General features: G+C 42.5%; 1 protein-coding gene across 1 annotated transcript in view; it reads left to right on the top strand.

Annotated features, from left to right (window-relative positions):
• NAALADL1 (N-acetylated alpha-linked acidic dipeptidase like 1) overlaps positions 1 to 14,243 on the top strand; it is a 73,582-nt gene extending 59,339 nt beyond the window's left edge. Inside the window, exons 8-10 of the mRNA XM_044269253.1 lie at positions 5,588 to 5,678; positions 11,390 to 11,482; positions 13,884 to 14,243. Of these exons, the coding sequence (XP_044125188.1) occupies positions 5,588 to 5,678; positions 11,390 to 11,482; positions 13,884 to 14,067 (368 nt within the window). The 3' untranslated portion in view covers positions 14,068 to 14,243. The remainder of the gene's footprint in view (positions 1 to 5,587; positions 5,679 to 11,389; positions 11,483 to 13,883) is intronic.
• Positions 14,244 to 14,584: the final 341 nt, after the last annotated feature.

The raw sequence follows: 14,584 nt of genomic DNA, 5'->3' as shown, positions 1-14,584 counted from the left end.
TTAGTCTTAGGGCTCATTCACACGAACGTCTTTTGCACTTCCAGGTCCGCAATTCCGATCCCGAAAAAAATAGAACATGTCATATTCTTGTCTGCAATTGCGGACAAGAATAGTCATTTTCTATTAAGTGCCGGGCGATGTGCGGTCCGCAAAATGCGGACCGCACATTGCCGGTGTCCGTGTTTTGCGGATACGCAAAACACATACGGACGTCTGAATGAAGCCTTAGAGCTGTGGTCTGCAAAACACGGATCTGCAAAAAATATGGATAACGTCTGTGTGACATCCATATTGCATCCGTTTTTTTGCAGATCCATTGTAACAATGCCTATCCTTGTCCGCCAAACAGACAAGAATAAGACATGTTCTATCTTTTTTGCGGAATGGCAATGCGGACATATGGAAATGGAACGCACACAGAGTCATTTCTCAGTTTTTTGCAGACCCATTGAAGTGAATGGTTTTGCATAAGGAGCACACAAAAAAAACGGAACGGACAAGGAAAAAATTACGGTTGTGTGCATGAGTCCTTAGAGGGCAAGACATTTATTAAAATATCCATGCCTAGGCTGCAAATAACATACAAATCACAGATGTTAATCCATTTATGTCCAAGTGCTACATCTTAGGCCTCATGCACACGACAGTATTTTTTCACGGTCCGCAAAAACGGGGTCCGTAGGTCCGTGATCCGTGACCGTTTTTTCATCCGTGGGTCTTCCTTGATTTTTGGAGGATCCACGGACATGAAAAAAAAAGTCGTTTTGGTGTCCGCCTGGCCGTGCGGAGCCAAACGGATCCGTCCTGAATTACAATGCAAGTCAACGGGGACGGATCCGTTTGACGTTGACACAATATGGTGCCATTTCAAACGGATCCCCATTGACTTTCAATGTAAAGTCTGGAGTCCCTTTTATACCATCAGATCTGAGTTTTCTCCAATCCAATGGTATATTTTAACTTGAAGCGTTTAACTGAAGCGTCCCCATCACCATGGGAACGCCTCTATGTTAGAATATACTGTCGGATATGAGTTAGATGTGAAAACTCATTTCCGACAGTATATTCTAACACAGAGGAGTTCCCATGGTGATGGGGACGCTTCTAGTTAGAATATACTACAAACTGTGTACATGACTGCCCCCTGCTGCCTGGCAGCACCCGATCTCTTACAGGGGGCCGTGATCAGCACAATTAACCCCTCAGGTGCCGCACCTGAAGGGGTTAGTTGTACTATCATATCCCCCTGTAAGAGATCAGGGCTGCCAGGCAGCAGGGGGCAGACCCCCCCCCCCCCCTCCCCAGTTTGAATATCATTGGTGGCCAGTGCGGGCCCCCCCCCCCCTCTATTGTAATAATAGGTTGGTGGCACAGTGTGCGCCCCCCCTTTCCTCCCTCTATTGTAATAATTAGTTGGTGGCACAGTGTGCGCCCCCCATCGGCCCCCCCTCCCTCTATAGCATTAACAACATTGGTGGCCAGTGTGCGGCCTCCCATCCCCCCCCCCCCATCATTGGTGGCAGCGGAGTTCCGATCGGAGTCCCAGTTTAATCGCTGGGGCTCCGATCGGTAACCATGGCAACCAGGACGCTACTGCAGCCCTGGTTGCCATGGTTACTTAGCAATAGTACAATAGTAAAAGATTCATACTTACCTGGGAGCTGCGATGTCTGTGTCCGGCCGGGAGCTCCTTCTACTGGTAAGTGACAGTTCATTTAGCAATGCGCCGCACACACTTGTCACTTACCAGTAGGTGGAGCTCCCGGCCGGACACGAACATCGCAGCAGCCAGCAGGTAAGTATGAATCTTCTACTATTGCTAAGTAACCATGGCAACCAGGACTGCAGTAGTGTCCTGGTTGCCATGGTTACCGATCGGAGCCCCAGCGATTAAACTGGGACTCCGATCGGAACTCCGCTGCCACCAATGATCGGGGGAGATGGAAGGCCGCACACTGGCCACCAATGTTGTTAATGCTATAGAGGGGGGGGGGCGATGGGGGGCGCACATTGTGCCACCAACGAATTATTACAATAGAGGGAGGAAGGGGGGGCCGGGTGGGCGGGCGCACACTGTGCCACCAACGAATTATTACAATAGAGGGAGGAAGGGGGGGGCGCACACTGTGCCACCAACAAATTATTACAATAGAGGGAGGGGGGGGGGCGCACTGGCCACCAATGATATTTAAACTGGGGAGGGGGGGGTCTGCCCCCTGCTGCCTGGCAGCCCTGATCTCTTACAGGGGGATATGATAGTACAATTAACCCCTTCAGGTGCCGCACCTGAAGGGGTTAATTGTGCTGATCACGGCCCCCTGTCAGAGATCGGGTGCTGCCAGGCAGCAGGGGGCAGTCTTGTACACAGTTTGTAGTGTATTCCAACTAGAAAACTGGGACATGGGAACGCTTCTGTGTTAGAATATACTGTCGGATATGAGTTTTCACGAAGTGAAAACTTAGATCTGAAAAAGCTTTTATGCAGACGGATCTTCGGATCCGTCTGTATGAAAGTAACCTACGGCCACGGATCACGGACACGGATGCCAATCTTGTGTGCATCCATGTTCTTTCACGGACCCATTGACTTGAATGGGTCCGTGAACCGTTGTCCGTCAAAAAAATAGGACAGGTCATATTTTTTTGACGGACAGGATACACGGATCACGGTCTCGGCTGCAAAACGGTGCATTTTCCGATTTTTCCACTGACCCATTGAAAGTCAATGGGTCCGTGAAAAAAAAACGGAAAACAGCACAACGGCCACGGATGCGCACAACGATGAGGCCTTAGCAGTATATTAAATAGGTCAAATTTATCAATAAGGTACGACTTTTGGTAAATCAAACACAAAATAGAACACCTGTTCCAAATTATACCTGTGTCAAATCCTGTGTGCCCCATAGTCATTATGTATACAGTATACAGAGTCCCTGCATCTCCTTACTATGGAGGCATAAGCAGTCTGGATTCATATGGAATCTGACAGGGAATACTTTATGCCTCTGTATAAATAATTTCAGGCATTTAGAAGTACTAGGAATGTGTCTTGGGTCAGGAAGACATGGTTCTCAAAAAACCCTTGGGATTGTCACGCCTTGCCCTGTGAATGTGCGGCAATCTGTCAGACTGGCTGCACATGTCTGACTCTTCTCTTTGTTTTGGTTTTGGTTTGAGCTGGATCCACCTTCCCTCAGGTGCACTGGGTTGACTGTTAGGGAGGCTATTTATTCCTTCTTCTCCCAGTGGCCTGTGCGGGTTATAATTCATTCCTGTGGGCTTTGGATGTGTTGTGGATCGGCTGCTCCAGCTTAGCTCAAGATAAGTCCTCTCTGTGTCTTACCTTGGTGTCTTTTATCTAGGCCTCTAGGGAGACGCTTGCTTCCTCCTGTTTGAAGAAGCAGGTAGCCTCTTCCCCTTTCCCTACTGCTCAGGGTTTTTCCAGGGTGTATAGACTTAGGCACGAGGGCATGTGCATATCCACCATAAGGGTATGCACATCGGCACAGCAATATAGGAAAAGCCTTAGGGATCGCTAGGAGGAGACCCTTTTCTCCCTAGCTTTTGGGCCTAGTCTATTGTTCTGTTTGTTTTTCCTTGTGTTTGGTTATTTCCCTGCTTACCTACCGTGACAGGGATGTAGAGAAGAGTTTTGCCACTAGGTGGCAGCCCTGTTCTTTTGTCCATACGCCAATCATACAAATCACTGCAGGATCTGAAGAATACATGTAAATGTTCTCATACTTTTTTTCTACTTGGTCCTCACTAGCTGTAATGACCGGCAACACACACAGGGAGGAAAAAGGGAAAGTCCTGCCCAAGGGACAGGGAAAGGTGGTGACCCCTAACTCTCCTTGCGGCTGGCACCTGACTGCCCTGACGTTCTAGACGGGTTCCTCACCCGTGCGGCGATCACGTGCCTAAACCCTGGCTTTCCCTGAAATGAACCCTAGATAATGAACGGGCCGGTGGGATCGCTAGTCCTCACCACTGACACTAAGAGGGAAACACCAGGGAGAGGACAGACAAACACAGACAAACACAAAACACCCAGGTGGACGACAACAACTGTCCACAAAGGTCCAACAGGGATCCGGAGGGTAGCGTTCTGGATCAACTACCAGAGAACGCAGCAACACAGCTCCAGTGGGTCAGAATAGATGTCCAGGCAGGAAGCTCTATATCTGGCAACCAGAGAAGTGTGAGAGGGGAATATAAGGAGGATTGGGAGTGCTGGACAAGGAACAGCTGAGAGAAGGAGCTACGGATCCCTGAGTGAGCCAAAAGGGTTCGCAAAGCAAACTCAGAAAGCTACTATAAGGAAACTTCCCTATCTTACATAGAGCGTGCAGCCAACCGATGCGACCTCCTGACCCCAGGTACAACGGAGTCAGGCGTGGCTCTTGACACCCTTGTGACACTAGCCAAAAAATGGTGATGCTTTGGCCTCAAGAGCGAATAAATACTACCGCACAGCACCCATATTACCTCTCGAAGAGCAGCAAACAAATGCCACAACGCAGTGCCCACCTAGCAGCACCAAATACCTAGGTGTAGCACAGCATGCCTCCCAAATAACACCACCTACCACAATGCAACATATAATACATCCCAAAGCACCAAATACCACAACAGTGCACAAATATTTCCACAACTTCTATAATGCAGCACAGAATACCCTCCCAAAAGTTCTAAACACCACAAAATATCTCTTTAGAACTGCCAAAGAAATACCACAGAGCAGCACAAAATTCTTCCCTAGCAGTGCCAAATAACAAAATGCAGCACCACTGCACACGTTATTAATGGTAGCAACACTGCCCTCTTCCCACTCCTACCCCACTGGCAGCAGCATTGTCCCCCTCCGACTTCACCTCCACTGGCAACAGCATTGCCCCACTTCCCTTACCTCCGCACAAGAAACAACACTGCCACTTTCCATTCCTCCCCCATTGGCAGTGGTAGTGTTCCGCTCCTCCACCGATAGCCCCCTTTCCCAAATATCCTCCACTGGCAGCAGCATTGCTCCTCTTCCCTTTTCTCCCTCAGTGGCAGTAGCATTGTAGCAGGAGCAGATAAATACTAATGTGGGCATGGGGTAGCTGGCATTATTTTTAGGGGCAGGATGTGGCTGCAACTGTTATAGGGGAAACATGGTTTGATTGTAAGCAACATGAAATAGTAATTCAGCCAAAACTGGTACTTGTACTATTAATAGTGAAAACCTTTTCGTTATTCCAGAAACAGGTGTAATGGTGGCCCAAAGGTTGAACCCAACCTACCAGGCATTTATGTTATATTCTATTAATGTCCTATAAATGTCACTGGTGGGAATATCCCATAAGTTTTACTGTGACCCACCTGGGAAGGTTGGGCTCCCCTGCTCTAAGTCTTTGAATCGTTGTCTTCTGTCAAGTGCATAAACAAAATCTGTGTAGCTAAAAAGTATACATGTTTCTGGGGTGGTTCCATGGCCACCACTACTGGTTCTACAGTGCTTGTCAGCCATCTTTCTTCTCCAATTTGCATCTGTTAAGAATGATTTTATTGAGACAATTGATATTAATGCAGACCATCTGGGTTTCAGTGCCATTGAAGAATGCAATTGCAAGATACCAGAAATTTTCTGATGAGCTCGACAAGACAATTTCAGAGCTGAAGGATGCAGAAAAGACGACGTAAGTTTATATGTACAACATATCCTCACGTGCAGCTTATTGATCATGTTCTATTTCACTCCAGTAGTCAATAACTTTTCTTACTGAGATTAAACCATAAATCCCCAGCTGTAAAATCCAAACCTCACATTTAGAGAACATATCATGTAGCAGTTAAAGCCGCATGCATTTTTACTACATTTCACCTGTAAAACCCATAGTGCATCAGAAATTGTTTGCAAAAATGTTTTAACTGCAACTCACCCGCCAAGTTTAAATACACCCCTATTAGGCTACCTGCACACAGGGGGGTAAACGCATATAAGATTCGCATGAATTTCCGTAAGGATTTATATGCTTTTTTGCAACATATCCGCACAAGTAATCAGTTCTTCAATATTTTGCATATACATTCCCTCCGTATTCTTTATTTGCGTCTGAGCACTATTTCTTTGTGATTTCTTTCATCCTACACATTTTTTACATGGGAAAAAACCTTTTAATAGGCCTTCTACCTTTTGGTGTTTAACCTTCATAATACCAGTAGTTGTGCATTTGTTAGTAGATTCAATCGCATATCCAATATTTTTTTGCTTTGCGATAAATGAATTTTGGTGTAGAGGGGATAAATTCCCCTATTATTTTATCTTCCTTTAGAGTGTCCTAATACTTAGAGACTATTTTCTTGAAGTACGATACTTGACTATTGTATGGTATGATAATAGATGGTATTGTAAAATCCTCTTCTTTTTTCCTTTATTACCCTGTCTTCCAGTAACATCTGTCTATTTAATTGGCCAATTTCTGTTTATTGTTGTATCAATTTCTCCTGGTCATATCCCTTACTTTCAATTTTACTTTTGCATCAATTCTGCTTCCCTTTCATAATCTTCTACTTTTGTACAATACACATGAATTGGCTCCTTGGTACGTTTTCTAACCAACGAGGTAAATGACAGCTTTCCCTGGAGATAAAGCTGTTTGCGACTGTAGGCTTATTGCATGTTTTCGTGCAGATTTTTCCTTCTTCAAAGTATACAGGTTAATCTAAAAAGTGTATTTCTTCTTTGTTATAACTTGGTGTGAATTCTAGGTAAAATTCATTTTTATTTTACTCTCCTTGCAATCCCCCCCCCCCCTTCCCAAATAAAAACACATCATCGATAAAACGCCGGCATAGGACGAGGCCCGCCCGGAGCTCACCATTAGGGTGGATGAACTGATGTTCCCAACGTCCCACATACAGATAAGGCTACTTTCACACTTGCGGCAGAGAGATCCGGCGGGCAGTTCAGTCGCCGGAACTGCCTGCCGGATCAGGCAAAATGTATGCTAACTGATGGCATTAGTAAGACTGATCAGGATCCTGATCAGTCTGAAAAATGCCTGATCAGTCGAAAAAATGCATTGAAATGCCGGATCAGTCGTTCCGATGTCATCCGGCAAAACGGATCCGGCATTTATTTTTTTCACCTTTTTTTCAGTCTGCGCATGCGCATAACGGAATGACGGATCCGGCATTCCGGTATTCTGAACGCCGGATCCGGCACTAATACATCCCCTATGGGAAAAAATGCCGGATCCGGCGTTCAGGCAAGTCTTCAGTTTTTTTCGCCGGAGATAAAACCGTAGCATGCTGCGGTTTTCTCTTTTGCCTGATCAGTCAAAACGACTGAACTAAAGACATCCTGATGCAAACTGAACGGATTACTCTCCATTCAGAATGCATGGGGATAAAACTGATCAGTTCTTTTCCGGTATAGAGCCCTTGTGACGGAACTCTATGCCGGAAAAGAAAAACGCAAGTGTGAAAGTACCCTTAGCGAACCCCGGTGCGAATCTCGTCCCCATCGCGGTCCCCCATGTCTGGAGGTAAAAGTCTTTATTATAAATAAAATAATTCCTCCCTAAAATAAACAGAATACAGTCCCCTATATAGTAAATTTGTTCTCCTGATAGTTCACCCTGCGCCTGTAAGAAGAATTTGGCTGCGTCACAGCCTTTTTGATTTTCAATAACAGTATAAAGAGATTTTACATCCAAAGTGCCCATTATATCATTTTTCTTCCATTTTTTTGTTGTCTAGAATTTGAAATGTGTGTTTCGTATCCTTGATATATGTTGGAAGGGCTTGTGCAAAAATTGGTCAACGTATCTGGAAAGTGAGCTAGTTAAAAAAAAATTCCCAGACACAATGGGTCTGCCCTGTGGGTTCTGCGCATTTTTATGAATTTTGGGATTATGGCAAAATGTCGCAATTTTTGGGTGTTGTATATAAATAAAAGTTGCTTCTTTTTTCTGTAGAATGCCTCTATTTCTCCCTTTCTGAACAAGTTCCTTCAGTTCTTTTTTAAACAGTTCTGTTGGATCATTTCTTGATTGTTTTTATGTTTTTACGTCGCTCAATATGTCCCTGGCCTCCTTTGTCAGCGGGACGGATGATAATTTCATTATTATCCTGCATACAGATTATGACTTTTTTCTCTTCGGAGATATTTCTCATAAATTGGGGATTCTTGGGTTGTTTGATTTTCCTTATTTCTTTAGTGGTTTGGTTCAGGTGAATATTGTTGTAGAGGGTGATATTTAGATATAGGTTTCAAATCAGTGTGTTTTAAATGAATCTGTATTCTCATTCACATCCACTTGACCCTTTTCTTTATTTGTACTGGTTTTTTATAGTTTTTTTTTTTTTTTAAAGTATCTTTTCAGTGCCAATTTACGCATGAATTTCCTAATGCCTATAAAACGCTTAGAATTTATTGAAGAATACAGTGGGCGCAAATTTTAATCCCTTTTTTAGGATGCAAATCTCTCCTTTAGTCAGTGCATGATAACTTAAGTTGTAGATTTTTTGGCCTAGAACCTCCTCTGTCATTATCTTTTATTTGTTGTCTTTTATTTTTGGCGAGTTTCCCTCCCCTACACACCCTTTTTTGTTTCCATTTTTTTGGGCCTGGAAAAAATAATTTTTTACTGTCTTTTTAATAATAGATTTCCTTCTCCCTTCACCTCTATTCTCCTTTAAACTGTTCTTATTCTTGTTCTCTCCCATCTTTGATTCTTTCTTCATCTCTCTCATGGTTAGATCTATGTTCGCCCTATTTTCTTTTGTGTTTCTCTCATCTAATTTTTCCTCTATTACTCTTTGTTCATCATTGATTTGACTTAGTGGGCTAAAACTGTTTTGAGTGGGAATTTCTGAGTTGTGTATTACCAATGTTGGCGATATTGGGGCTATGGGATCAGGGCCATCTATTTCATCACGTTCACTATGGGTTGTCAAAATTAATGCATTATTGTCTTGGTCACTGTATATATTAGGTACATAGTCATCTATCATAGTCTTTCTCTTTTTATGGATGATAAAAAATAATTGCCCTGCTAGAAAAATCATGGAACATTTGTCCCGACTCTCTGATGTCCTTATTACCCATATCCCCAGACAGTGTTTTTTCGACTTTTAGTCCTTTTGGTATAACATCCCATTCTAAGTATTTCTCCAACTTAGTTATTTCCCAGAGGTCCCTCATCTCCATATTTAATGAATATTCTAGTTGTTGCATTGTATTTTTAATAAACGGGAGGTATGAGTTATAATCCATATCATTAGGACTGCCCAATTGGTCTCAAATATGGTTTGGACCCTCTGAATTCACTCTTTTCTGTCCCACCATAGATCAGACATATTATTCAATATAAAGAGGAAAGGATAAATGTAAATGGGAACATCAGTTCATCCATCCTAATGATGAGCTCCGGGCGGGCCTCGTCCTATGGCGGCGTTTTATCGATGATGTGGTTTTTATTTTAGAAGGAAAAAAAATTGCAGGAATTTTTTAAAGAGTTAAATAAAAAAGAATTTTACCTAGCATTCACAGCAAGTTATAGCAAAGAAGAAATACACTTTTTAGATTTAACAGTATACATTGAAGAAGGAAAAATATGCACAAAAACATACAATAAGCCTACAGTCGCAAACAGCTTTATCTCCAGGGAAAGCTGTCATTTACCTCGTTGGTTAGAAAACGTACCAAGGAGCCAATTCATGTGTATTAAAAGGAACTGTACAAAAGTAGAAGATTATGAAAGGGAAGCAGAATTGATGCAAAAGAAAATTGAAAGTAAGGGATATGACCAGGAGAAATCTATACAACAATAAACAGAAATAAGCCAATTAAATAGACAGATGTTACTGGAAGACAGGGTAATAAAGGAAAAAAAGAAGAGGATTTTACAATACCATCTATTATCATACCATACAATAATCAAGTATCGTACTTCAAGAAAAGTATTGGGACACTCTAAAAGGAGGATAAAATAATAGGGGAATTTATCCCCTCTACACCAAAATTAATTTATCGCAAAGCGAAAAATATTGGATATGCGATTGAATCTACTAACAAATGCACAACTACTGGTATTATGAAGGTTAAACACCAAAAGGTAGAAGGCCTATTAAAAGGTTTTTTCCCATGTAAAAAATGTGTAGGGGTGAAAGAAATCGCAAAGAAATAGTGCTCAGGCGCATATAAAGAATACAGAGGGAATGTATATACAAAATATTGAAGAACTGATTACTTGTGGGAGTTGGGGAGTAATATACGCTATAATATGCCCCTATAGTAAAATTTATATTGGCCGTACAAAGAGACAGCTGAAAAAAAGAATAGGGGAACACATGTACAACATTAAAAGGAAATTTGAGGGGCAACCGTTATTGCGTCACTATAAGGAAAAACATGAAGGAAAATTTATAGGATCAACATTTTGTGGGTTAGAAGTGGTAAAGAAAAATAGAAGGGGAGGAGATGTCATTAAAGATATGTCTAGAGGGGAAACTAAATGGATCTTTAAAATGGATACCCTGGTACCATCTGGTCTGAATACAGAGATAGAACTATCTGCGTTTGACTAAAATCAGTAAAAACACCCAAAACAATAATAAATATAAAGTATGTTTGGTGGAATAAATTTGAATTAATTAATCTCTATTAGAGTGATTATGAGAAAACAGCACACAACAGGTTAAAAGAGTGAGGGCAGGAGCAAGCAGATAGAAGGGTAGTGCCTAGTATGATCAATCAATCTTCTCGACGAAGGACAGCTCACTGTCCGAAACGTGTCGATAGGTATTGTAGTCTCTGCAACCATCCGCAGTTGCAGAAGTAACGTAACAGGCTGCTCCGAAGGAGCGCGAACCACGACCTTGCACTGACGGAGCCGCGCCACTGGCTGGGGCGTGACTTCCATGTCCAGGTACCAAACTTTTGCCTGCAATAACCCGCTACCTACGCACTAAAGGAATAAGGACACCAGAGGATTTGAAGTTATCAGCGAGGTATTTTAGACTGATCAAGTCATCACAGGCACCTTTTTAGCAGGGGTGGGGGGGGGGGGGGCTTGCATTCTTTCTGAGTGTGGGGAGAGCGCGGTATCAGTAATATTATTGTGCATCACTTACATTAGTGCAGCAGTTCTGCTACGATACCGCAGCTAGATCAAGAGGAACAGAAAGTTAGCGCTATTGGTATTTTTGAGATTTTCAGCAAAAAATAAAGCTCTCGTATGAACATGTGAATGCAGAAGTAAAAAGTTATGGATCTTGGAATGCGCGGAGATGAAAATTAAAATAAAAAAAATTGAAGTTGTTTATGGAGCCAAGAGGTTAAACAGACATTCCAGGAGACTGAATAGGTCCTCTTTAACTTTGTTTCATTCTCCCCATCTAGACCACTTAGAGTTCGAATGATCAATGACCAACTAATGCTGCTGGAGCGGGCGTTCATCAATCATTTTGCCTTCCCGGATAAACTTTATTACAGGTACTGTGCAGTTACTTATGGATCTGAGTATTTGTAAGCCACAACCAGGACAAACTATGGAAGGGGTTACAGAGCTTGATAAAATACAGGAGCATTGAATTTCTATGTTCTTATGTTTTCACCAACATTGACATCATCAATGACTGCTCTTTTTGCCTATTTCCCATGGGTTCTTCACTGTTAAAGGAGTTTGATTCCCAGCACGCCCACAGATCAGCTGTTTAAAGAGGCGGCGGCGGCACTCGTAGGAGCGCTACTTCCTCTTCAAGATCACACTGCCTGTAGTCTCGCTTGCAACGGCAGAGCAGTGAAATTATAAAGGCTTGTTCCATTTAAGTGAATGAAATAAGCACTCGTAAAATTACACTGCACCTCTGAGATGGCACGCAGTGTAATCTTGAAGAGGAGGTAGCACTCCTACAAGTGGCGCCTACTCTTCAAATAACTGATTGGCAGGGGTGCCAGGAGTCGGACCCACGGATCAGATATTGATGACCTATCCTGAGGATAAATCGTCAATATTACTAGCTGCACAACCCCTTTAAGCCTTTAATGGAAAACATGTGTCTGCATCTCCCAGACTGATGGCAGCCCATTTGACCCGAATTTAAATAGTTATTTATGATGAAATGAGTTCCTGTCTAACTGGGGGTCTATTGTACTTTTTAATTGCCCATAGACACAGCCAACAGCATTGTTCCTTGCGGAGGTCATGCATGTGCAGTAGACTCTTGTTATCTCCGAACCTACAGCACAGCCAGCTTGGCCACAATAAGGTCATCAGACACAATATGATAAGGACATTATCCTATGGGTATGGAAAGCCTACGGAGGGGGAACAAACATCAGATCACCATAACTGCATGAGCCAATCTTAAACTATGCAATGGAGCCCCTTACCTTTTATGTACAGTGGGTGTTTTCTCCTAGGGATTTTCATGAGCCTCGGTTAGTACTAAGGTTTCATTCAATTTGAATGTGGGAACATTAAAATGTTCCCATTACAGATGCAAATCCCAGACCGACCTCAGGTCTAATGACCCAACCTAACAGCAGCATAGGCATCTTTGATGCTTTAAGTTCAGATCATTAAACCCGTGGTTAGTCTGGAACACAGCTGTCTAAATGAGGCCCAATTCCAATCTTACACTTCCTCGTACAGATAAGGAGACGGAGGGTAGGACAAATATGCGCACCATAAGGAGCAGGAATTTCAGTTTTAACTGTTGTCATCAATGTCACCTCTGGCCTAAGCTACCAGGTCGGTCTAAAGTAGCAGGATTTAAAAAAAAAAAAAGGAGCCTAATTAGTCAATTTTCTTGGAGGAAATAGAAGATCATAAGCAATTTTGTAAAGAGTTTTTAGAAACCCATTTGGAAAAATTGCTTTTACATTATTTACAAACAGTGAGCATATTCTGCAGTGCTTTACATACATCATCATTGCCTGCTGTCTCCAATGGGGCTCACAATCTAATTTCCCTATCAGTATGTCTTTGGGGCATAGGAAGAAACCAGAGTACCCAGGGAAACCGACACAAACACAGCCACCATTGCTGCCCATATAGCTTGCTAGTGATTTAGTAGCATGTCTGAGCTACTAATAATTCCCTGTGTAGCTTAGGGCTTCCTATCAAGAACCTATACCCCGAAAACACTTTTTCTAGAAGGTGCAGTGGTTTTTGTTAATGAATCATCTGACAGCATAGCCTCTAGTGCTCACATCAACATGGTGAGATGAAGCTCGGCATTTGAGTAACACTGGCTATATGGTCAGCAAACAGAATAAAGCTGAAAATTGGAGGCAAAGGAGGAGCAAATGAGGAATAATTTGTGATATTTTTGTTTTGCAATGCAATCTTCAGCAAGACTACTCAACGCAGAGCCCTGGAGCATGTCTAATAGGTTGCACCCTTTGCAATGCGTAGGTTGAAATCGGTGGCAAATATCCACATGCAGATTTTTTCTGAAGTCACCATTGGGTTCCAGTCAGATCTGCTATTGTCAGAACAGCTTAGAAATTGTCTGTTTTCATCAAATAATCTAAAATTCCATCCACATTTTGCAGTTTGGTTAAGGTCTTAAACCCCACCAGCATTTATATGGTGTCTATCTCCCCAATGATTTTAGTGAGGCAAAAATCGAGCTCTGCACATAAAACCCCACACACTTTCACCTCACGTTTGGGAGATCCACTTTCCCATGTCTTATTTTCTTTCAGAAGGAGAATCGGATCTCCACACGAGGGAGTAGGGAAAGTTCCTATGAGGAAATTTTAGGGAATGTTTCACTGTTCTCACATCCTCCTTGACATTTCTTTTGGCTATAGTAGTAGTAAGTCTTTAGATTGGGCTTTATAATAATAATTCCCCAACTTACATCTCTCTCCATCTTCCCTGCAGTCATGTGATCTGGGCATCCCGGAGTTCCAGTGTTGTCACCTTCCCAGGAATAGCAGATGCTTATGCCAAGGCAACTTCCACAAGACTGCAAAAGGACTGGGACCAGGTTCACCACCATATTACTGTGGCTGCTACAGCGGTGGATAACGCGGCATCAACTTTGGAAGCTGCTGCATCCGTTTAAGAATAAGACTGAGACCTCAGTCACACATGGAGGCAGATTTACTAATCCTGTACTCAGTATAAACTTAAACTGTTTAGATCTGCAACAAAAGAGTATACTTTTTTTTATGTTTATACAACCTATTGGTTGGTTTACTTTATTTTATTTTACTTTTTGACTGTGTTTTTGGCTTGCAATAAAACTCCCATGAATTTCATGCATTTTTTACAGGCTTTTTTGGCATCAAACACTGCAGAAAATGTATGTAATCATTGATTTCTAATGTTAATCTGTTCTCCCTTAGTCCCAACAGCAGAACAATAATGGGCTATTTCTGCCCCTGTGTACTACTAGTAGGACAGATAGAATTTTTATTTAATTAAATTAATCACTAATTAGAGACCCCTGAGTCTATAAAAATATATCTATCCCTCCTACCCAGTGTTTATTACAAAGAAGCAATGTACTAAGGAAGAAAAGTTGGTCCTGTGTTAGGACTAAGGGAACAGATTAACGTTAGAAAACAACAATTCCCTTA

This window comes from Bufo gargarizans, chromosome 10 (genome assembly GCF_014858855.1).
Source record: "Bufo gargarizans isolate SCDJY-AF-19 chromosome 10, ASM1485885v1, whole genome shotgun sequence".
Taxonomy (NCBI): domain Eukaryota; kingdom Metazoa; phylum Chordata; class Amphibia; order Anura; family Bufonidae; genus Bufo; species Bufo gargarizans.
Note: the sequence above shows the minus strand (reverse complement) of the source record. Positions and strands in the feature narration are given on the sequence as shown.